This window comes from Falco naumanni, chromosome 2 (assembly GCF_017639655.2).
Source record: "Falco naumanni isolate bFalNau1 chromosome 2, bFalNau1.pat, whole genome shotgun sequence".
NCBI lineage: Eukaryota > Metazoa > Chordata > Aves > Falconiformes > Falconidae > Falco > Falco naumanni.
The window spans coordinates 27,626,663-27,652,129 of record NC_054055.1 but is presented as its reverse complement, the minus strand read 5'-3'; the positions used below and the strand labels follow the sequence as shown (position 1 = coordinate 27,652,129).

Genomic DNA, 25,467 nt, shown 5'->3' with positions numbered 1-25,467 from the left:
CTTGTCTCCTGCTGCTGCCAGGAAGGGCTCAGATCTCTTGTCATATATCTGCAAAACCACAGATGGATGTCTAGAGGCTCTCATGCATCTCAAACGGCACCAAAACCTACGTTTAACCAATTTACTGGAGCCCTAGGTTAATTTTAAAAGTTTGTACTGATATTTTCTAAGATCATGACTCACGTACCTAACCACAGCTGCCTACTGCTGTTTGAAGTGCCTAAGATATCCATAATTACAGAAGAGGTCAATATGGTGCAGGATCTACAGGAGGCCCAAGCCTTCCTTGGACAACAGCAGGTCAATGCTACACAAGATACTCCACAGTGACTAAAATGACAAGATATGCTTATGTGTGGGCAACATATCCTATGCCTGAATATTCATATTGACACCCAAGTCCAGATCGACAAGAGTTCACTATTTTGTGTATATACATCAAGTTCATTGCAAGATCAGGGACTGAAACTGGAGAGGGGTAAAAATTATTAAATTATCTTACTCAATACTAATTGCTGCTTCATTCACTTGCCCAAACCCCTCACAGATGCCTTTCATATCTTGAAAACTAATTTCCTTCCCACATACTACAATTTATAAGTATTCGTTTTCAGCCTAATAAACATGAGAATTTGAAAAAGAAAAATGACATTTGTGCATTCATTTAGGAACTGAAAACTCAGGTTAAAATGACTTTGACTCAGAAGCAGGAGTGCTGCTGAAAATCTACTTGTAAAAGTACGTAGCCCTAAACAGATCCATGAGGGAATTTGACCATACTTGTGATTTTGCTCCTCCTTTAGGGAGATAAGGATTCAAATTCTTCTTGGCTCCCAGGAGACCGAAATGCATCTTTCCAGTCTAACAGCTACAGTCTCTCTGCTGGTGTTAGAGGACTTTCAGACCATTCTAAGTTTCTTACTTATAACACAGGTTTTTGGTGGGTCACTCTCAAGGACATTTGTATACTACTTCTGTCTGAACTGTATTTATACAGGCAACTCTGTAATGGGTCGAGTGTTTCTGGATGCCTCACTGAGCTTACCTTCAAAGGGCCTTGTATTAAAATGGGGAATACAAGTACTTCTGTAAAATTAGATCTCCAAATGCGTATCCAATAACTGGTGAGAACATGAAAGATTATGCTGCCATTTTTGTTTCCAACTATTAATCAAATTTAGACAGAAACTCCAGAACTTTCATATCAGTTCCTCCATATCTAATTATCCAACACTCCATACTTAAAGGCCAAGTCCATACCAAGTATGTAAAAGCTTACCCAATTTTTAAAAGTCTGCCATTTTCTTTGCAGTTCTCCAGATGGGAACTGGAATTTCAGTGGAAACTCCTGGATCCTTTTGCACATTTAGAAATTAACTCATTTACTAAAGCACCTCTAAAAAGATGCAGTAAGCCTGACTTTAACTGTGTCATCATGAAAAACCTTGGGGTGGAGGTGGGATTTTTCAAGAGCGACTATGTGACTTTGAAACTAGATTTATTATCAATGACAAGTCAGTTCTTGAGCTTGTCTGACAGTCTCAATTCAATCACTTGCCATTCCTTGGAAAACTTCAAAGACAAATTCTGCATTAAGACAGCTATTTCTTCTACTGATGTAGTAGTGGCGTGACAGGCAGGATAACAGTGAGTTAGCAGGGTAATATTATTGTAGTCTTTATTGATACAGATAAGTTACAGAACATTAGGCAAACCCACCCTCTTATTTGCCCAATATTTGAGGATGATTTATATTACAGTACTTTAAAAGCTGAATGAAGACTCTTATTCAGAAGAGGTTTCTGACAGAATTTCCTATCCTTTACATCTTTGGCAATGTTTCACAGGAACACTGTTACTATTCAGACTTAGTAGTTTTTTACTACATGATATTTTCATCTTATTCGAAGGAAGATACTCTGATTCCTGACTCTTTCTGTTTGAAAGAGCAGGCCACACAAATTCACTGCGTGAGTGTTAACATAACGAAAATCCTACCCTATAGAGGAAGATCAGCATTGTGCAAAATATACCAATAAACATTTTAAAGATTCAAAAGACACAGTGTTGTAAGACATGGCAACGCTGGCCCATTGCATAAACACATTACTTCATACCTGCTCAGTCAGTGGCAGTACATCAGTCCGGAAAGCTGCTCCTTGACAGGCTGCTCCCTGGTCAGACACGGCAGTAAGATGTGTAAGGGTTTGTATTCGGGCCAGGTTATCCAGAGTTTGATGGCTAAGATTAGATTTCTCAAACCTGTTGAGCGTCTAAACGAGCTGCCTGACTTTCAAAAAGATATGCTGCCTTTACCTGGGTACCAAAACTCCCTGTTTAGGTCCGAGGTACCCAGTTCAGCAAACCTTCATTCATAGTACTAGACCAGTATTCACTTGCACCAGCCAAAAATCACCACCAAACTCTGAACGGGTCAAGTCCTCCTGCACCCTGGCAGAAGCACCTTCCCAGAGCTGCTCTCTAGGACACAATGCAGAGTAGATGACATGAATGGACTTGACAGTTCTTCATTCTCCAAACATACATGGGTTAGAAAGATGCAAAACTAACAGGAAAAATAACTTGCATTTAAATCCTCCGGTCCTATTAAAAATGTTCCATGCAGAAGTATTTAATGTCAAGTAAAATATGCTGCACATAAATATATTCTATCAGTGTGTAGTGTATGGTTTAGGTAAACATTCATTATGAATCAGATGGAAACACTTAGATTCGATATCTTTTAAAAGAGCTTAAAGACTAAAAAACCTTTAGGATAAAAAGCTGGTTACCTTTTGCCTCTCTGCTAACCACCTAGGTTTGCTCCTCTGTGGCACTTTCAGAAGAAAGGTTAATTCTGTAGTATTGTAACTGCAGAGACTCAGCCCTTTAGATTGCCTGCCAAGTATTTAACTTTGTCCATACTAAAAATAAAGTAAGAGCATTATGCAGAACTCTTGCTTGAACAAATACATGCAGTTTGAACTATATACTACAACGGAATGCCCTCATCAATATAGAGATGAAAGTGCTCAAATACAGTCATCGCATGGTATATGACTAGCGAAATATTCTGAAGACAAAATATAAGTACAGATATATCTAGTAGTATGTTACTCTAGCACTGTAGTGCCAAATAGATTACCAAATGTTAGATTTCTGAGGAATTTACTGAAGGCAAGCAATATGAATATATGTACGAATATAGTAGAGAGGTTTTAGCATACCCTAACTCCTGGGGGAAAACTGTAATTAAAAATATTCCTTAGAAAAAGGACTTTCTTGATAATAAGAATGAATATATAAATACAGTTCTATTACTGTACAAAATACAGAATGTTTTTAGAAAACAAAACCAAAAATATAGATTTAGCATTTGGAGTGAAAGTAATCTATGAAGCGTAAGCCAGAAGGTCAAATACAAACCCTAAAAATCAGGATTCTGGCTGGGGACTCAGCACGCAGTCTTGCTGAACAAAATTAATTTCTACCCAACTTATCAACTTGTTCTTTTTTTCTTCTAAAATAGACAAAAAGCAAAAATCCATCAAAGGCGTGTTAGATCCTATTTAAGGCAGGACAGAAGAATGCGAGAATAATTATTATATGTTCCAACAGAAATACAGATAGGCAGTCTACAGGCTTCTAGCAACAGGTTAAAAAGCTTACAGTATTTTGATACAAATACATTTATATTGATATAAATACATTTGTATACTTGAAATCAAGGATAAAGAAATGGTCTAAAAAATGGGTCAGGACAGCGGTTACCAAAAAGTACAAAAATAAACGGCTTGTCATTTGTGGTGTTGAATGGTTTTGCATCACAAATGTAATATTGCTCTGATAAACAACATCCTGTAACTTTTCATTCAAAATCCAAACAGGATATATGATTACTTTCTAAAAAAAATATCCTATTCTCACATGTATACCCTACGTCTCATATGAACTGTACCTACAAAGTACCAGTAGCTGAAAGCAAGTCCTGAGTCACTTCTTCAGACAACCTCCAGGCAGGTGGTGCGCTTGAGGAGGAAAGGGCTTCAATACAGACATCCTCGGTGCTCCCCCCCAGCTCACAGTGCTGTGAAATCACAATTTCTTTCACAAATAACCCCCAGCTTCTATGTATGAATGTATGGGACAAGCTCCATTCTAGAAAGTAGTGTCACATCCTTTCCTTCCTCCTACAGAAATTAACATCATGAATCTTTAAGCTGCTCTGGACAGTCAGACCTTTGTGGCTCTACTGAGCATCACAGTTGCCATTTCCCAGTAGCAGGGGTCTGGCCATGCTGAACAGCTCACGTATGGGAACATATAGTAACAGATCATATAAGATGGCAAGAACGCTCCTAACTAGCTACCTTTTGGTCTAATAAAAGATGCAGCCTTTACCTCTAAACCTTACCTTACAGTCTTGCCCATTTGTCAGCTTAAATCTTAAGATGGTCAGCATGAAAAAATGCTTTTGTACTTACTGACATGGAGCCCACCACCAGCAGTGGTCTGCTGTAGTAACCAGGGAGGGCTTGGTCCTTCCAATTGCTTGAAGAACATCCCTTGGAGCCAGTGTGAAAAGACTGAGTAAGTGTGTCCTGGTTTCAGCTGGGACAGAGTTAATTTTCTTGTTAGTAGCTGGTGCAGTGCTGTGTTTTGGATTTGGTGTGAGAACAGCGTTGGTAGCACACTGATGGTTTTGGTTGTTGCTGGGTGATGTTTATACTCAGTCAAGGACTTTCCAGTTTCTCAGCCCTGCCAGCGAGAGGGCTGAGGGGGGGGGGCACGGGAAACTGGGAGGGGACACAGCCAGGACAAGTGACCTGAACTAGCCAAAGGGTGACCTGAACTAGGAAAAGATACCATGGGGCATCATGCTCAGTATATAAATGGGGTGGGTGGGGTGGGTGGCTGTTGGCTGGGCATGGGTCAGCAGGTGGTGAGCAGCTGTATTGTGCGTCACTTGTTTTCTTTCCTCCCTTCCCTCTGGATTTCATTCCCCCGCCAGCCTCCCTCCTTTTCATTATAACTGTCATTGTTAATATTATTATTGTTCTTTTGGTTCCATTTTATTTCAATTGCTAAATTGTTCCTACCTCAACCCCTGAATTTTACATTCCTTTCCGATTCTCCTCCCCATCCCTCTGGGTGAGCGGGGAGTGACTGAGCAGCAGCGTGGTATTCAATTGCCAGCTGGGGTTAAATCACAACAGAGGGTCACAGGTTCTGCGCAGAGCACTCCAATTCCAGACACACTGACTCCCAGGAACCAGAGCCAGGCAACTGCAACTACCCGAACACTTCTCCATGGCAAACGTCTAGGTTCCCACAACAGAAATTGAAAACACAGCTGCCCTTTTTTAAAATGAAAGCATCTCTGTTCACTGGGGTGCAATTCCCCCTGTCAGAGACAGCCAAGAGAAGGCCTATGCATCGCCGAGCTCCCACTCCAACCCCTACAACGGAGTTGGAGGGAAAACAGTAGTGACTTAACAGACTTGCTGCCTGGTTATGATGAATGGACTGGCTTCCACCCCTTCTGAAGAGGAAAGCATCTTGACTTTTTTATCTTTATAAGAATTCTTCTTTTTTTCTTGTAAATAACTTACAATCATATTTCCTTCCTATATTCATGTATATATTTTAAATCCTGACATCAACTCAGTTTTTCACTAGGTAAGGCAGAGGTTGAGAGCACATGGGGTTATTAATTCAGGTAGCAATGGGAAGGAATGAAGGAAAGAACAAACAACAGAATGAGGAAGGGCTGCATGTTATCTTTCAAAAATTTATGTAAAATACACTGGAATATGTGCCACACATAGGTCTGCCATCCATCTAAGAACTCCTGTCAAGGAACAAAATAGCTCACAGCACCCAGTTATTACTTTAAACCAGTCACCAAGTCTGTAGCATTTAAACCCACAGAGATGCTCTCTGTTGAATTAACTAGAACTGTGGGTGCAGGATAAATTATTTCTTCAACTGTCACATACGTCCCTGTTAAAAATCCAACAACTCCAATGACAGCTATAAAAATGTCTTTAAATATCATCCATAAACTTAGGTTTTCCTTGTAGAAAGTGAGAATTTCAACCAGAGGCGGCAGAATCAGTGCCAGAGTGGTGCTGCTGACAGCTCCGACAAAAGAAATCACCAGGTCTAGGCGAGGGATCAAAATCGCTACAGCACCTAAAACACAAAAGTAACAGTGGCTTCAGATTTAATATCCTCATGAAAAACAAAACTGCAACACACACATAATCTAGTGGCTCAGGCTTTTTAAAAAGTTCTATCATTCACTAATTTTCCAGCTACAAGTGGCATCTATACAGATCAATGCACGTATTTGTAAGATACACCTTCGTACTCATGTGAGATACTCAGTTTTGATTCTGAATTTTTACACAAGCTGGCAGAGCTTCAAGCTAAGGTGTTCTTGTACTTAGCAGGTAAAAAATTCTGGTGCACAAATTGTAGAGAAATGAGAAATATGAAACTGTATGGAGCCGTTTCAGTTTTTTAGTAGTTGTTGGGTTTTTAAGATGAAAGAATAAAGTTGAGGAAGAGCAGGGCAAGGGGCTGTTGCATGCTGCCTAGGAGACAGTGGACAAAAATGCATCCCTATTAATTATTATATATTACTAATAATCTAAAAGTGACATAAAATTATTCAAAATGAACCAAACTTGTTGGTCACTTGGCAGTTTCATAATCATTTAAATCACTTTTACCTACAAACTTGCCTCTTGAGAAATCTTGGTCTATACAATTGCATTCAGTTTCTAAATGCTACTATAAGAGTTGCCCGCTTAACTAAATGAGAATTTAGCTCTTCCAAGAGATGAGTCTGAACAAAAGACCCACTAAGCCTTTTAGCATGGTATGGCTGGTCTCACCACCTGAAACTGTACCATTCATAGAAACAGAATCCACCATGCTGGGCAACAACCACTTCTGGTTTTAACCCCTTCAGCCGGAAAGCCTAGGCAAGGGACCCTGCTATTAACTCAGATACACCAGCTGACATGTATGTTTTGAGTCCTTTATTAGAAACCAGCTTTCAAAGGTTAACTGAGCCCATGTCTCCATATGATTCACGGTACGTCATAGAATCACAGAGTGGTCAGGGTTGGAAGGGACCTCTGGAAGTCATCTTGTCCAACCCCTGCTAAAGCAAGGTCACCCAGAGCAGGCTGCACAGGATCACGCCCAGGCAAGTTCCGAATGTCTCCAGAGCAGAGGACCCCACAGCATCTCTGGGCAGCCTGTGCAGGGCTCTGTCACCCTCAAGGGAAAGAAGCTAGTCAGGTAGAACCTGTTGTGTGTGCCCATTACCTGTCGCTGGGCGCCACTGAAAAGAGCCTGGCCTCATCCTCTTGACTCTCACCCTTAAGATACTTGTAGACATTGATGAGATCCCCTCTCAGCCGTCTCTTCTCCAGGCTGGAGAAGAGATCCCCTACCTTTTAGAGCCCTAACCCAAGGAAATGTCTTTTTTCCCTTCCATGAATATATCACCTTCTAGCTGTCAGACATTAGCGTAAACATCCGCAGCATCTGCCTGCTTGCCATTTTCTATCGGTTCTCATCAAGACAAAGAAGGAAGCAATCAGGAAGAACGCCATCCAAGCCATGAAAGCAGGCACCGTGAATGCCCAAACAATATGGGATGAGTGCTCAGACCAGAACGACTGGCTAGCATGCTTGATATTTGTACAGCAATGCACAGTCCATAAGTAATTGAAAAGTGAAGTATTTTGGCAATGACTGGTAAGACTCTCAGCTAATGAATATGTTGAACATGTTCTTCTGAAGTAAAAGGGAGGGCTGCACATTTATTATCTTGCCAGTTTAATAGATGTAGTGGGTGTATGCATTAAATATAGATTTTTCAACTTCTGTAATAGACTCTTTCAATTCTACATATGTCCTGAATTTAGAAGGTACTCATTAATTTATACTTCATAGTTTTGTTTGAAACATCCTGCTTTAATACAAATAATGAGAATATTTTTCATATTTTTTTAATTGGACCCCCCCTGCAGTTCATAATTGCTTCAGGTTACAGAAAAGCAAAATGCTGAGTGTTGGTTTGGATCTCATCAAATGTTTGCCTGGCTCATATAGATTTATATGAATCTGGATATTGCTGTGGGAGGAAGGTTGGAAACGTGTTTCAAGGTTTTAGTTAGTGTCTTATTTATCCTCTAATAAACAAGAGAAATACAACTCATGTTTATTACCTACCAAAACATGTCCTCAAGAGTTAAGAAAGAGTTACCCAGTCCCTAGAAGTAAACAAGGGGCATTTCTGCAGGTAAGGAGCCTGATTTTCCCTGTCCTGCATGGGTTTTAAAAATACAGTGTCAAGAAGGAATTCTGAACCTTTATCAACAGTCATGAAACCTTCTGGTTCATAAGCTCTGCGAATCTCAACTGAAGAAATAAGCTACACAATATTAATAGTGTAAAAAATTACCTTCCAGATAGGTAAAATCTAAAATCTGGTACTAAGTATTCAAACATAATTCTGACAAAAAAAACCCCAACAGGTCAGCAGTATTTGAACATGTACCTCAGAAGAAAGGAAGTAATAGGTATGTTACCAGATCAGTAGTATGGCCCAAGCAAATTGTCCTAACAGCAGATTTTATAAATATGCATGGTCAAAAAGACCAAGGGTTTCTTAAGTATGAGAAATATTGGCTATTACTAGGAAGTGGCAATTTCAAATAGTTGAAGAGCAACATAACTGTCTCAAGCAGTTTTCTTCAAAGGCAGTGACAGTGCTGAAGAGGTCCCTGTTCTGCAGGAAGTCAGCGCGTCCTGATCTTTGTCCACTCTTCCAGGACCAAATCAGATGACTGGAGCATTGATGTATTAAAGATGGGTGTCCGACACACATACAACTTTCCAAAAGCATAAACCAAAATTGTATTTTAAAGAGGCAGATGCCTACAACAAGAAGAGAGTCCCTTCCAGGAAGAAAAAACGCCTCCAACAAAACATTTGCCAAAGAATCCTGTCTGTAGGCAAAACGGCACTTCAAAATGCCAGCCCGAATCCTCCTTCCTCTTCTCGTATCCCAGGCTATGCTCTCTGTCCATCCTTCCCTACTGCAGCAGCCAGTCAAACCGGCATCCTCTTCCGTTCTCCCTACTGCATTGTCTCCTGGATCCCCTCCCCTGCTGCAGCACCTCCCCGTTTTCCTCCAACTCACCTCTCCTTTTCCACAACACTTTCTTCCACATTGCCCGATATTTTTTTTTTTCCTTTACCTGCTAAGAGAATAGAAAACCATTTCTCTGCTACAGACTACTCCAGACGGCTTAGCAGCTTTGGGTGCAAGGAGTTTATACGTGCAGGCTGGGCAACTAGAAAGTCAATATAGCTATGTCTTCTCAAGTGGCCATTTGAGCAGGGGATCCGTGTTGTGTTTTCTGTGTAACTGTATTTCCATGCTCTGCACAAGAGTCATATCTTCCACCTTGACTTGCAGGCAGACAAAACAGTGCGGGCTATACTTCAGACATCAGCTGGACATTGCAGACTTACTTAAGAGAACCACAATAAATCATTTATCTCTTTCATAAAAGTAACATGTTACATCACTATTTAAAAAAACCCCACATTTTAAAAACGAATAACAAAATCTTAAAAAATTTAGTATTTCGATAAAAAGCTGTTTGTTTAAATAAGTAACAAAAAATAATGCCTTCTCTGAGAGGTCCACAGTGAAAACTAAACTGTGCATTGATACATAAGTACAAAGGACTATGAGACCTGTAGATACCTGTAGTAGATACTAATCTGAAAATAAACTAATGCAAATAATCACTTAAGAGCATTTGTGAATAATTTACAGAGCTTTGCACACAGGTAGAAAGGAATCTACATATTGATGGATGCAGTTTAAAAAAAAAGGATTTTGGATAAAGACCCTGATACTATGTAATTGTGAATTAGAAAATTATTTTTTCTGGCTAGAAAGGCTAATTAACATAGGGTTTGAGTTGGTGTTTGTTTTAGCTATTAAGACATCAAAAGACTATAAGATACATACAGAGGATAATTTATTTAAAAATTATTTAGAGTCAGTCTTGACCAAAAATAGTTTTCTTAACCCTGTTTCTTAAAAAGCATGCTTTTAAATACCAGCTCAATCTCAAAACTAAAACCGAACAGAAAAAGGAACAAAGCAGAAGATAAACTGCAGTTATACTACAAAGTGACAAATTCTACTTTCACACTGGAGAGAAAAAGGGATACAGCTTGCACGCAGGACAGCCATATACATCATATGGTTTGGTTTTATTCCCTTTGGAATGAAAATCTCTTTTTATCATCATCTTCCTGCAACATACTGAATGCAAAGACAGAAACTACTTCACGTCATTTGCCCTCACGCTACAACTCACTGTTTATGAGTGCTTTGTCCTGTTAGTGGAAAAAAAACTAGAAAGACCAGACTCATACAGGAGAAGATGGTTTAAATATCCTCACCCTTCACAGTGAGAGGTAATCCAGGACTCTGCCCCGACACACAGCAGAGCCCTAATAACCAGTTAGGGAATGGGCAGATCCATCCCTTCCCAGAGCCCTCCGTTATCAGTTTCTCAAAAATGCGTAAGTAAATTCTGTTTTTACAGCAAGCACTTTGCATCAGAGATTTCAAAGCTATTTACAAAAGGGTTTGCATTTAGTCTTTTTATTCCTTATGCAGAAAGATGCATAAAGAATGACATCAGACAAAACAGCAATTTAATGGGGGCACCGAGTCCAGTTTTCTTAATAGATTACCTAAAATACCAACAGTCAAGGCTAAGGATTGGTTAATGCCACTGGTATGAGAGCCCCCTTCCACAACAGTGCTCCCCCCATGCTCCACTAATACATCTCTCCCCAGTAGCTGTCTGCGTTTTACACAATCCCAAAATTCAGGTAGTGTAATTTGTTCAGGCTTCAGTTTCCAGGACCCGCACCCATTTTAAGCAGAATTCAGTGTCACAACAATCCCGTGCAGGAGGAGGCTGCATGAGCAGTTACAAATTTACAGGGACAAGGACGGAGTAGCAGTGACGGGGCTATAAGGCGATTCTTCCCCCCGCTCACCTCCTCAGGACTACTAAGCATGACTTGCTCACTCCTAGTCAAACGTCAAAGTGGTAGTTACTAAACTGCTTGGCCTCCTCATCCTGTTCTTTCTGCCCCCCATCAGATCTTCAGAATTAATGCCTTTTTACTAAGCACGCTTCTTGGATGCTTAGTAAACGCACACAGCAAACCAGGCAGCAAGACACTATGGAAACTCATCACGCTGCAGGTTGCCTGGAGCTGCAACACCAGGTGATCTTCATAAAACCAGCAAGCACAGGTACGTGGCACAGCACATGCTGGATTATGTGCAAATGCAGGTCACCGTTTAATTAACTACAAACCGTGGGCTCACAAGTGACATCAGGTTGGACTGTTACATTTGAAACATTGTATTTATCCATTTGTCTCTGCAGTAGACTTATTTGAGCTTTGCTACCAATACTTTTTCATAGAAATTTTTTTAAACATACTTCCACGAAGTAATGTAAATAACTGCTATATGGAGCTAGATTCAACAAATGAATGTAAAGCACACAGCAAAACTCATTAATATTGAGCTCCAAATGGATGATCCTAAACCATTACAGTACTGACACTGTTGACACCACCACTCGCTCTCCTTCAGACATGTGAATCTGTGGACCCACCAGAAATGAGTCTGCAATTAAACTTCTGTACTCTTTGTCTCAGTCTCTTAAAATAAATTGCAACTCTGAGACAGCTGAAGGCCTCCCAAAAGCACAAGCAAAAACTGCTATTTGCTCATCCAAGGACAAGACTGGTTTTGCTACTGGGAGCAGAGGTGAAGTAAAATGTTGAGAGCAGCAGCTAAACCTTGAGGAGCCAGCCATGCTGCTTCTGATGCTGCTGGAAAGTCATCCGTCGCTCCACTTTGCGTAATCACTCTATACTCCCCAATCGTTCTCTTGGATGCACTATGTATATCAAACTGTGTCACAGGAAGGTAGGCAAGTGAGCCATGGCTACTTTGTTGTCTCATAACAAAAACAAGACTCAGGCAATAACAAGTTAAAATAATTTTATATAAAAAGTTTGTCTTGCCCTCACCCTTGAAAATAAAAATAACTCATTATATACCTTTTATGTATATATCATATATTTACAGTGAACAAAAATGTCATTAAGATTACATTGAACATACTTAGCTTCAATCTGAAGCTACTGTACTTAGCTCCATAAACACTAAACATGTATGAGTATGTAGCTCCATAAATACTAAACATAAATACTAAACCTATGAAGGAGAAACATTGCCAAAGACACCTTTAAGGGTCCTATTTCATAATTAAATTTTGCATTTCTTTATTAAAGATGATTAAAGGAACAGCTGATTAAAATAACAATAAATATCTATGTTACTGGAATCCTTTTGTCAAAGTAGAATCCATCAGGATGCCATAAATCGTAACAATTATCTCAGATAAATTATCCTCTCTAATTATCATCTAAGGACTAAATATTTTTTAAACAACAGATTGTTAGCTCACTCTCCTCCCCCCATGTTGTAAATAAATTACAGAACAAAGAGATTCTGTCCTGGATAACTTTAATAAAACTTCTGAGCTAAGAGGCTCTAACCTGTGTTTGGGTGGGGTTGTATGTGCTACAACTTCCATTAGCAAGAACACATTAATTCGCAAAATTTCAAAACAAGAAAATGTATCAGACCAGCTTGCCTCAGGAGGGAAGTCATGACAAAGCTCTAACCTAAAAAAAAATCAGCACAGAGGATATGGAAGCAGGGATATGCTACAGAAGAGAAATTTAGAGATATCACATGGACGTATCTGGATGGTCTCAGGAAAGCTGAAATTCAGATGAAGCCAAGGGATGCCAAAGGCAGTAAGAAGAACTTTTAGAAGTTCTTGGTAATTGGTAATTAAAGGACATTGGTAATAAAAGGCTGAAGGACAGCGTGAGCCTGCTGCTGAATGGGGTGTAGGGCTTGGTGGCAGCACACACAGGTGAGGCTGAGGTACTCAGTGCTGCCTTTGCCTCAGTCAGCGTCCCAGCCCCTGCCATCAGTGAAAGAGATCAATAATTGCCATCAGTGGAGGAGGACTGAATCAGCAAATACTTGAGAAAACTCAAACCATAAAGGTATACAGAACATGACAGGCTGCATCCAAGAGTGTTGAAGAGAACTAGCCAGTGTCCTAACACCGCTCTACGTTGTCTTTGAAAGGTCATGGAAACTGGGGGAGCTCCCTGGTAACTGGGGGAAAGGAAACGTCAAGAAAGGGCGAAAGAATAACCCAGGGTAATCCAGGCAAGCTAGCTTCAATTTGGTCCCTGGAAAAATCACGGAGCAAGTCATCTTGGAGCACTTTCTGGGCATGTGAAGGAGAAAAGGGTGTCTGGGAACAGAAAATGGATGTAGGCAGGATAAGTCATGCTTGACCATCCTGATTTTCTTCTCTGGTACAATGACTGGGTTTATGAATGGGGGGAAAGCAGTAAATACCATTTACCGCAACTTCAGAAGTCTTTGACACTGCCACAATACTCTTGCATCTGGATGGAGGGAAAGCAGATGAGTATAAAACTTACTGGACAAAAAGAACAGTGGTTAATGGCTTATAGTCTACCTGGAGGCTGGTAAAAATCCTACGGCTAGTAAGGAAAGTAAAAGTTTCCTGTCATTGATATAAACATGAAATGATCACTTAAGATGACAGGAATGATGTTCTTTAAGCCTAGAAAATGAGAATGCCCTTACTACAATACGAATGTCTCACAAAAACATCCCTGTAGCACAAAGTCGTAGTGCTGAAAGTGGGCTGACAACACATTTAAGTCCAAATTAACTTAAATCATTGATATTTAATCATGATTCAAAGCTGGATTAAACTGGTATTTTAACACTGATACTTCACAGGGTATTTTTTTTTTTTTTACAATGGCTTAAAAATATATCCATTGTTGCTTATTTAAATAATAGCAGTGCTAAGTATCTTACAAATCAAATACTTTAGTCCTCAGAGAACTTTTAGCCACTTTCAAAGGGGAAGTCATGCTCTGATTTCATACAATGTTAAAATCTTTTCATAATAAGCAAATGCTTGGATTTTCACGTAGTTTTTAAGTATCTGAGTTGGCCTGCTTATTTTGGGCTGCAAAACCACAGAGCTTTTTGGTATGATCAGTACCTATTGCATATGACGCGTACTATATTATTACCAACATGCTAATAAATAACTTTAGAATTTACTGCAACATATCAAAAGTAAATTAAAAGATAATGCCCACAGGGAGATAACAACAATGCTGTGGTGGGATGACCAATGCATTTCCAAAATAATGCTTTGCAACAGCTGGTGTCACAGGCATGAGTTAGCTGCAGCCTGCTGTGTTGATTGATGATACCGTAAAAACAAGCTGCCAAGTGCCTTGGCTTCCCAGAGAGAATCACGTGCAGTAGCTAGTTGAGGTTCAGCTCCCTGTGTTGACAGGCTTAGGCAGATTAAATACTGAATTATGGTCTGCAGTCCAAATCCATCAAAAAAAAAAAAAAAAGAAAAAGAAAAAAGAAAAAAGCGGTCATCTGCAGATGTTTTTAATCTTAATTTGTTGACATTTCACCTTGCAAAGTGAAGTTGGGAGAGAGCAGCTTGCTTTGTAACATAGGAAAACTCAACTGCCGATGGCTTAGTGGCTTCCAGCTCAGCAGAGGGAATTTCAGGCACACATGTGTGCCTGAAGCACCATCTTCTACCAATGTCAAGCCAGCTGCACTTGCTGCAGGGCTGGGGCTTGCTGCACTGGACACTTTGCCAGATGTCTGGAGACACCCGCTGTGTGCTATGCATGCCCAGGAGAAGGGATCATCCTCCTTAGCACTCATTGTTCATTTTCTGTGACCCAAGTGAATCAATACCCAACATAAATATGTGACTGCATATCATAAACCTGTACTGCCACATACTGTCCTTTAGCCGTCATTTTCAAAGAGCTCACCATCATCTTTCCAGCTTGATGGGAGAGGGAAAACAATCACCTAGTGGTTACACCGGGATAGGTGGACTCAGGTTTGATGTTCTCCTCAAGGGATTGAAGTTTAAATCCAACTTCCAGTGCCCCAGACGCTGGGTTTGTAGGTGAAAACTATAAAATTACCTTTCAAATTTCTTTTCCTAAACATAATGCTGTTAATTATGTCACCCTAAGAAATCTGCCAAAAATTTTATTTTATTCCTGATTCAGAAGATTACTCAAGCTATGTCAGTTTTGGTTTAGGGGGGGGGGGTTGTTTCTTTTTTAAAAGATCCCCGGATTGCTGATTTACTGAAGTTCTGTCAGAATTCTCAGAATTTCTGCAGGGTATTAAAACACAACTCCATTTCAACACTTCTGAAGAAAAGAACACACTTATAAACCTGTGTGTGTTGCCAACATACAAATGATATAGCTGTAAGTGTCATTATGGCTTCTAAGGAAGCAGTTTTCTGAAATGAACATGTTTTCTACTGTTCCTAAGTTCAGTAAACTGAAGTTATATTTCAAATTGACTTTTTACTTAAGGATGAAACAGTTTAATTTCCTGCCCTATAACAGTCAACATAAAACAGAAGGCAGCCTTCATGTCATGAAATTTTCTCTTAAAACCAGTACTTGTGAGGGCCAGTAATTTGACAGATCTGCACAGGCTGTAGTCACAGGCTGTAGCTTGGTCAGAAACAGCAGCACACCAAATAAGCACTTATCTGAGAAGGAAAGACAGCAAAGGAGCACAAAGCATCTTGATGGACTACAGGCTGAAAATTAACATTTTCACAGTCCATCAGGGGAAACTAGTGCAGCTAGTTTAAAGAAATGGTCAATGAAAGTTATTTTCAACACTCTGTTGAAAGTCTATTCAACATCAGAACAAGATGATCTCTCAAACAGCTTATAAATCCCCCACGGTTCTAATGTTTGGGATTGTAGGTCCTGTAATTTTGTATCTCCATAAGCAAAGGGAACGCACCATATCCTTAGAAATAAAGCTTTTAATCTGTGCACAGGAAACCTGTTTTCAGTATGCTTCACTTGCACTGGGTTGTTCAGTAGCTTTGGGCATATCACGATGGCAACAACAGTGAGTTCCTTTGTAAAGCCCTTCATCAGTGACAGATAAAAACAATATGAAAATAATAATAATAATAAACTTTAGCATAACTGCAGTACCTGTTAGAGCTTTAATACTTATGCTGGAACTCTGATACCAAAGAGCTCTACTCTTACTTGTCCATGTACCTACACAATAAATGGTAAATAAGAAACTGAGCTTGTGTTACACCATCAGGCACCTTTTTTTTTTTTTTTTTTTGGCTACCCTCAAATGCTCTGCATTCTATTTTTGGGGTAGTTTTCTTCCTATACCAAACTCTACCATAATCTTTTGGTAATGCTTTTAAGTGGACAGTGAAATGATTATGTGTAAATAATACTTTATAAAGCAGCATGGACTCCCACAGGATAAAAGGCAATACTAAATATCAAACATAAGCTATTACTGCACTATAACGCTATTTTTTAACTAGCAGGCATTACCACCACCGCTGCCAACACCCTTGAAAGCAGCAGTAACCCAAAATAAAAATGGTGCCTGCTGGGAGCATTCCAAATAAAGATGCAAAAATCTGGTAAGTCAAGCGAGTATGCTTCCAGTTATAGCTCATCGGAGATGAGCGTGAAGCATGGCGCTGATGTCTATCCTAGAGCTCTGTAGATAATCATTATCTAATTGTCTGCAAGGGGGGAAAAAAACCCCATAAGTTTTTTTCCCCAACAGTTACTATTGAGTTAATATTTAAACTCAATGTCCCTATCATTCTCAAAAAAAAAAAAAGTGTTTAAAAGTAAGATTTCAGATAAAAGTCATTAAATAAACTTTAATTTATATTAGGTATTATTATTTTACTTAGCAGTATAATTAAACAATTACCGATTAAGTTAATAGGATTTTCTTTTTTATTGTATAAACTGTTCTGTTACCCTGAAGTTCAATATCAACATAAAAGGACATGTGAAAGGAGACACAGAACATAGGCATTGGCTTCAATTCACCTGTTTCAGCATGGGCTCATATTAGACATAGCTTTTAGAGAACATTCTCCCTTGAACTTCGGAAAAAATACCATGTTTCAGTACTGCAGGAAAAATGGCTTTATGAGAAAGCCTCATCCCTCTGAAGAACATAAGCCAATTCAGACAGTCCCTCAAAACCACCATGCTTCTTTTCAATTAGCACGAGCTATGTGATGGTGACACCCAGGGATAGCATCACTCATGGTGCGATCCTGGCCGTCTGGGACAAAGGCCCACTATGGAGCTGGTTTGCTGCTACACACATCCACAAGTACTATCACAGCAGCTAAGCTGAGCACCTAAAATTCCACTACTCACATGAACCTCTTTGGGACCCTAAATTTCATATCTCCATGTTTACGCCCCTTCCAGACCTTGAAACAAAGATCTATTTTGGTGGTGCTTAATATTTTCTTGTAAAGATGAGTCCAGCCCAATATCCACATCTCAGAGAAGTCAAGCTTGCCAGCTCCCATTGCTCAGGACAGTGTTAAGCATCAAGCTAGAGAAGAGTCTGGAAAATAAGTATCATCTACCCTCTTTTTAAACCTGTGCCCGAGAAAATACAAAATACAAAGGGTATAAGATCAAAATGATTCCCTAGCCAAGTCCCCTGATGTCCTAGGCCATACGTTAGATGTTGACTTTTTACTGACAGATGTAACACAAATGAAATTACACTACTCACTTATTTATACAACATTGTACATACATGTACCTACACTTGAGTCACCTAAAACAGAGAGCCCCTTACAGACCCAAACACCGTCCCTGCTGGGAGCATACACTACCTCCACAGGTGAGCAACCTCTGTGGCCAAGTACCCTTGACACTAGAAGTTTGTGTTTTCTAATACGAATTTGTGTGATGCTAACCTCCAGACAAGAAACCTTTGCTGTCTGGCCTTGGTGATTAAAGCTCTATCCACTATCAGAAGTCACTTAACCATTTCTTTGGTAAAGACAATAAGCTGATTTTTGTAATCCTCCTTCGATCAAGCCTACTTTCCATCATCTTTTTTTGTTGTAGACTGTTATTAATGTATGACACTCCTCTGCCTAAAAAACATTAGTACTATGTCCTTTCCTCAGTCACACCACCATACATTGAGTTCAGGATCAAATACTTATTTCCCTCGTTATCCTCCCTTTCTTCTTAGAATGCCATCTTCCCACAAATATATAAAATATTATTCAAAATGCTTGTGTGCTATGTGTTCATCATTATTGTTGTGTTGCTCTTTGTATTGTCTGTGCAGTCTACCAGCTTTAACTCTAATTTTCAGATGATGGGCAAAAACACCAACTAGTGTCACATTTAGTACTGATTCCACTAGACAGTTCTTTAAAAATAGCCTGAATTCTGTATCTGGCCTCAATGACAGCTTCTTTATGAGATATAATCACTACTTATTTAATCTGAAATGGTTACTTTACAATGATAAATTACCATAATTTTGTGTGATGATAACCTAAATTTAAATCTGTCTCTTTATAAATTATTTTAAATCTAGTAATCCCACAGAAATAAGTAATCACATTTAATTGGAAAGATCAAGTTTGCATAAAACTATTTTGATTGCCAGCAATCATATATTCATCTTTTTCTTCTAGCTAACAGACTTCCCAAATAATGTCCTTTTTGCATGACTGTTAACACTTGTCACTTCCTAACAGCAATAAAAGCAAATTTCATTGTCACATCATTGCTAAGATTTATTTTACTTCTGATAAGCCCCAAATTAGCTGTCTTAATTAGATCAACTAACAAAGACAACAAGAAATCTTGAGAGTATGTAATACCATCTCCATACTCTGATACAAATGCTTGCATTACCTAAAATTTATTGGAATGTTCTTGTGGAAATTACTATGTACATTGGCTGTCTGTGGTCTTTGCATTACTAAAGATAGTGTAAACTAACACAAAAAAGTGAATTACAGTATGTTTGAAATTCATCAAACCCCTAACTTTTTACTGTCAAAAACATTGCTGCATTGACTTCATTGTTACCTCTGGATCACACTGCATTTACAATATAATAAACAAATTTAGAGTGCTTTTGTTAAACAAAACTAACCTTGTGGGGTAAGTACAGGAAAGATCTTACACTGCTTTTTGTTCCCAAAACATTGATGTGGATGCTGGAGCACTGCTTTACTCTCAAATTGAGGGAGCAGTTTATTTCTTGCCAAGAGCTTTCTAGACACTGATTTAAGGATGTGATTATAACCATGGAGTTAGAATATTGATCTACCCATTGTCAGTACAAGAATTAATTTAGAAAACAAGTGAATTATTAAGAACATAAAATTCCCAGAAGTTTTTTCAATTAGAAGAGATGATACTGCTGTTTATAGATCAGATGGGGAAGAATTTACTCTCATTAGTTTTCCTCTAAAGAAGTCAGGAAAGAAACAAGAAAAAGGAATTATGAAAACTCACAGAAGAATGGTAATATCAAACTATACATAGAATGGACTAAGAGGATTTTCCAACGTAAGACAAAGAAAAAGGATGAAAAAATATAGTAGATGTGAATCTAACTAAAAGGGGCTTATGGCAAGGTAAATCAGTATCGACTGTTGCTTTTGCGGATAAACAAAAAAAATATGGTTGGATTAATTTTGAATATAAACAGCATGTCAGAGAAATTCATTATTTTATAGGTTAGGCATAGCTGAACACTGCAGAGCACTGTGTAGGAGTCTTAAATGTGGTCAGAAAACACAGTAGGTCAAAATTTTGTTCTCAGCCCCATTAGCGAATATCTGTACCTCAGTGGTAATGCTCTGTATTTGTGTAAATACAAAATTTAGCGTGTACCCCATGGACTAATTTACCCAGTATGTTTATTGGGTAATTATAACTAATTATTAAAGTGTTATGTATTTTTGAAAGTATTTTTGAAATTTGCATGTTATATAATGTAGATTATTATATAAAAAAACCCTAACTTCTGTTACTGCAAAAAGGTATAGCAAGAAATATGTACTTAATTGCAGTGAATATGGACAGATTAGGCACAAATTCAAGACTGGATTGCTTTTACAGACTTCATCTCAGTGAGGTGTATGAGATGCTCTCCCAAAGACCTTGAAGGATCTGTTACAAATGAAATTAAGAACCGTTTTTGTACTAAGGATGCTCAGATTTTTATCCCTCTCTTTTGTTATCACAAAGTATCTTACCCACTTCCAAGGTAAGTGATTCTTTTTGGATTAAGAAAGCCCTTCAATGAGGAGAAAGAGTGAATGACAAGGTCCTATCCAGCCTTTCTGCTTATGTCATGAATTGATCAAGTATATCCACATGAGCAGAGCATACAGCCATTCGTTTGTAAGAATCTTCCCCTTTCACAGTGAGTTGCAGTGTTTCAATAAAGCCGGGAAAGGAAAATCCCATAAAAAGAAAATAAAACAGTAATGTGAAAATGCAACACTGCAAGGATGTAATTCATTTAAATATGCTATACATTCTTACTTGATTTTGCTCTGACGTTTTAAGGCTATGTACTGCTGTTATGACAAGTGATCTTTAAAGTCCCAAGTCATAATGAAGTCATGAAGGACTTAATTCTCATACTGTTCCATCTGTATCTCAAAATTTCAAGTCAAATTTGCTGCCCGTTACACACAGTAAGTGTAGAGGAAACAAAATAAATATGTAAAAATTGTTAATTTTTAATGACAGCAGTTCAGAAGACACAAGAAGCTGCTATCACCCAGCCATTGCTCTCCAATGCTTTATAAAACAAGACAGACATCTGAAAACCAGTTGTGAGGATCAACTTATCAAGCCACCAATCTTGAATAACACTAAGACATCATTAATATTTTAGCTTTTGTGCTTATTTGAAGCACTAAGCAAAGAAAATGCCTGGAGTGATTAATTCCAGCTATGAAATATTTTTTTTAAGAAACAATTTAAAGCAAAGAAATGTTTCACTTCTCTTGAAAAGAAAAAGAAGCACTAGGATGCCTGTATACAAACTAGCAGAAAAGTTGTACTTCAATGGCCCTCAGTATTTTCTTTACTGCTAATTGTTTTCAATATACAGTGAAAAAGCTCTCAAATATTTTTCAAGAAATGCTTTCCCTACCTTTACCCACTGCAATCTTCAAAAGGCTTACCTGCAATCTACCTATCATTCCTAGGGTCTTGACAGAAAAACTGCACATTTGACTCTCTGCAAAACGATCTATCAGTGCATGAGGAAAAAAAATTTCCACCATCTATATAAATTAGGAAATTATTTTTAAAATAGAAACCTTTTCTAATTAGAAGTCTGCATTCAGGACCTCCTGCTAGTTGCAACCCCACCTTAGCAGCAGATGTCCTGCTGGGGCTCATTTCAAGAGGCTTCCAATTGATTTCTGAATTTTTTTCTCTCCATATCCATTAAATATGGTATTTCACTATTCAAACTTTAAATCCTCTCTCATGTTAACCTAGCAATACAGACGGGAAAGAACAGTTTTCACTCATTTTTTACATAAGCTCACACAACACTGCTGTCCCTCGGAGGTGCTGACTGGACTTTCCCCACCTTCTCCAGGAAAACGGTCTGCTCCCACCAAGCAGCACTGCTGGAGGAATGCAACCGCTGACTCCCTGGCACTCTCAAACGTGGACCAAATCTTACCTAAGTATCCCTTGTCGGTTCAGTGATACTCAGAGTGCCGCACGCACGTAATGCACAGAAGGTGTGTGTCAGTTCTTGCGGTGGGCTGACCCTGGCTTGTTGTCTAGCAGCTATTTTCCCTGCTCTTCTCAAGCCCTTCTCCCCACGGCATTGCCCCTGGAGCCGGCTGGCATTGGCTCTGGCAGCCATGGGGGGAGCTGCCCCCCAGCCCACCAGTACTGACACCCGGCCACGCAGACCCGGTGCAACTCTCCAGTGACCCTTCTGCATGGACAGCATCCATAGCAGGGAATCCACTGGACCACAGTTTGCCTCTACTTGAGTCACAGTTGAGTATCTTGCCAGTCTACTTACAGGTAGGAAAAATAATCACCACTAGAAAATTAAAACCACATGTCAACAACCTGTAAATACAAAATGTATCCAGATCTTCTTCCTTCTTGTTCAGGAGTGAAATCTTTCATGTGCTGCATGTAGCTAAGACATTAAAACATGTGTCCATCAGTGCTTGAAACATTTTCCCAATCAGTTAGCTGTACCAGTTCAGACCATTTCCTTCGAGCTTATTGTAAGGACAGCATAAAGAGAAATGAAATTCCATAGACCATAGCTGGCTAGTGATTCTCATCTTGTTTCCTTCTTTGAGTTAGAAAGCAATCCTCCAAAGGACAAATGGTTTCTGTATGTAAGTTGCAAAGACTGGTAACAGCATCTCATAGCGTTTTGCTCCACATTTTACATACATTCCTGAAGCGAAACGAACACTCTCAAGGTTTTTTGACAATACTTTTCAAATTTCTTTCCTCACAGAATTACTTTGCTCCCCAGCCATATTTGTTCCCTTGCTTTGTGGCTTGCTTGATAGTTCTTATTTATAGCATATATCTGAAAACAACCCAGAATTGTATCTAAATTGCTATCAAAAGTATATTAAGTAACAGCATAAGTCTCCCTATTAAGTACTCGATAGACTTCATTGTCAGTTACTCAGAGGAATTTATTTGAGCAAATACTGCTCAGCTGGTGTTCCTGAACATTTCTGTACTTACTTTTTCCCAAAGCTGAACTACTCTTTAACTAAAATGTTTAACTTTACTGAGCTGCCTCCTCAACAGGAGAGGACAACGTTCAGCATCTTCCAACTTACTAATTAGCTTTCATATCTCTATTGGCTACATAAATATTCTGCTTGCGAAGAGGAAAATTAATTAAGGGATTCATTGGCTATCCCATCCTTCTTTAAAGCCAGAGCCACAGGGAAGACCACTTGACCGAACACTCATGTCACTCCGGGCTGACTGAATGACACTGAAAATACAGATACAACTTTGCAAGAAAGGGAAAACAGTTTGTGACAAATCCCAATGAAACGAAGGAGAAATAAGTATGAAAGTTAGGCTTCCCTTTCCTTAACCCACATTCATAAGGGGATACCACAAGAAATACAGATCCATTCAGCAGCACAAGTCTGACATGATAAAGATGTATGAGATACAAGAATTTTGCCTAGGGCTGCTGTATCTAAAATTCCTGGGACTTTACTGAGTAAATTCTTCAGACTTCATTATTTCCTATGCAGAGAAATATAAATAAATAGAAACACCAGAAATTTATGCTTTCTTTAACGAGACAGCTTAAAAAAGTAGACTTACTTATTTAGCGCTCTAAAACAGAGAACTCATCTCCGTGGGCCTCATTTGTTCTTTTGCTGCAAACTGGCTTCCATGAAGAGACAGGCACATTCTGTGAACATCTATTTTCAGTCATAAAAGTAAGGGGTTTTTTTAAGAATTTCTAACATGTAAGCTGTAACCTACCACTGAAAGGACAACAAAACAGCGATACGCTGAAAATCAGTAACAATGCAAAGCCAAACAAAACCTAAAGGAGAGCTTCAGCCATGATAAAAGCCATCAATTCAGCTGGCTGCTCATACACCAAGACAAAGAGATTTTACTAAAAGATTACTGTTGTAATTTTCTAGTTTAATTTTCTTCAAATATTACCCCTTAAAAATCTTCTTCAAAGCTTCTCCATCAGAAGACTGAAGACTTTTGTTTTATCTTTAACTCCCATACCAAAACCAGTTCCACACAACTTCCTCCTGAGCTGTGTTAACTCTGCTAAATACCAAAAAAAAAAAAAAAAAAGAAAAAAAAAGAAAAAAAGGCTCAGAATGGCTTAAACCTCTGCTACAATGTTTAAGATGTTTTCTTTAATTAATGACAACTTACCATTGTACAGTTACTTATAATTTTGGTAGATTAAAAAAACCACAACACCCCAGTATCACAAACCAACAGATTCTGTATGATTTTCCCCACCTGGTCTTTAGAAAACTCTGAAGTTTCTAGAACAGTGCATCTACTCAATGCTAAGACCCATTATACTTTTAACTAGAACAGAAGCCTCAGATCCCCAGTGCTGGTGCTAGTTACAGAATGTTACATGGTGCCCAAGAGCAGCGACTGCGAGAAGTACCTATAGGTGACATGGTATAGGAGAGCAGTGACTCTGCAAAGTACCTATAGGTGAAGTGCTGCAGGAGAGTAGTGACCCTGCAAAGTACCTATAGGTGACACAGTGCAGGGAGCAGCGTGCCTGGGAAGTACCTACAGGTGACATGGTGCAGGAGAGCAGCAACTGTGAGAAGTACCTACAGGTTAAACTGAGCAAGTAACTCAGGAGCAAGCACTAGTAATACTATGGTGAAAGGGCTACTACACTCACTGGAGATGTACATGTAAAGTCAGGACAGAAAAAGTTGTGTTATTTATGTGCACAACACAACTGAGACTAGGAAAGGGGGAACTGGGCACAGAAGAGTTCTGTAAACTAATTACAACTGATAACAAATAAAACCGACTGCAAGAAGTCAAGGCCAGACATATCCAGAAAACACTTTATAATACGCTATTTCCCTCTTGTCTTCAGTTTAAGACTGCATGTTAGTCTAAGAAATGTAGTAAAGCATAACACTGACTACTTCTGGTGTAATGTCTAGAGTCAGGAATGCAAAGAAGTCATTTATATCAAGAGATAAAAATAAGAACTTGAGGTTTTAAGAAAAAAATCTACTAAGAATGAACAAAATCAGATAAAACAGAAATAAAACGTCATGGTTTTTAAGCCATTAGCTTTTGACTTTCCTGAATTATAAGTGTTCATACTTGCAGCCAGATATTCCTTAAAATAAAGTTAACTGTGGTAAAAGCAGTATTTTTAATTAGACTAGCTGACGTAATTGGAGAAAATAGGAAAGTTTGGAAGATTAGAATCCCTCTGTCGAGTGACAAATGATAACCAAGTCCAATTTGGAACCTGAGCTACATAACTGACAACAGTAACTGTGGACAACCTTTACAGAACTTACTCCCAGAAGCTTCCGTTTATTTTTCTACATAAACAAAAGTAATACAGTTTGAGACACCCCCGTATTATATATGCCAGTTCAGGCCAACAGATCATGCTAGAAGTTCTATTACTACAGGGCCATATTTATGCTTTTTTCCTGGCCCAAGCGAGGAGTTCAGCAGTTCTTTCCCTAAAGGACAATATGCCAGTCATCCTTCAGAAGAGTTTTTCCTGTTCTTCATCACCAAGATGAAGAGTGGCTTTCATGCACAAAG

General features: G+C 38.9%; 1 protein-coding gene across 3 annotated transcripts in view; it reads right to left on the bottom strand.

The window, feature by feature from the left end:
- Positions 1 to 5,771: 5,771 nt before the first annotated feature.
- Positions 5,772 to 25,467, bottom strand: part of SLC36A4 (solute carrier family 36 member 4) — a 107,196-nt gene continuing 87,500 nt past the window's right edge. For 2 of the 3 annotated variants that reach the window (XM_040584011.1, XM_040584012.1), the window contains exon 11: positions 5,772 to 6,195. In XM_040584011.1, the coding sequence (XP_040439945.1) occupies positions 5,888 to 6,195 (308 nt within the window). In that variant the 3' untranslated portion in view covers positions 5,772 to 5,887. Of the gene's footprint in view, positions 6,196 to 23,824; positions 23,962 to 25,467 lie in introns of those variants that run through there. The other variant, XM_040584013.1, reaches the window with a different exon arrangement.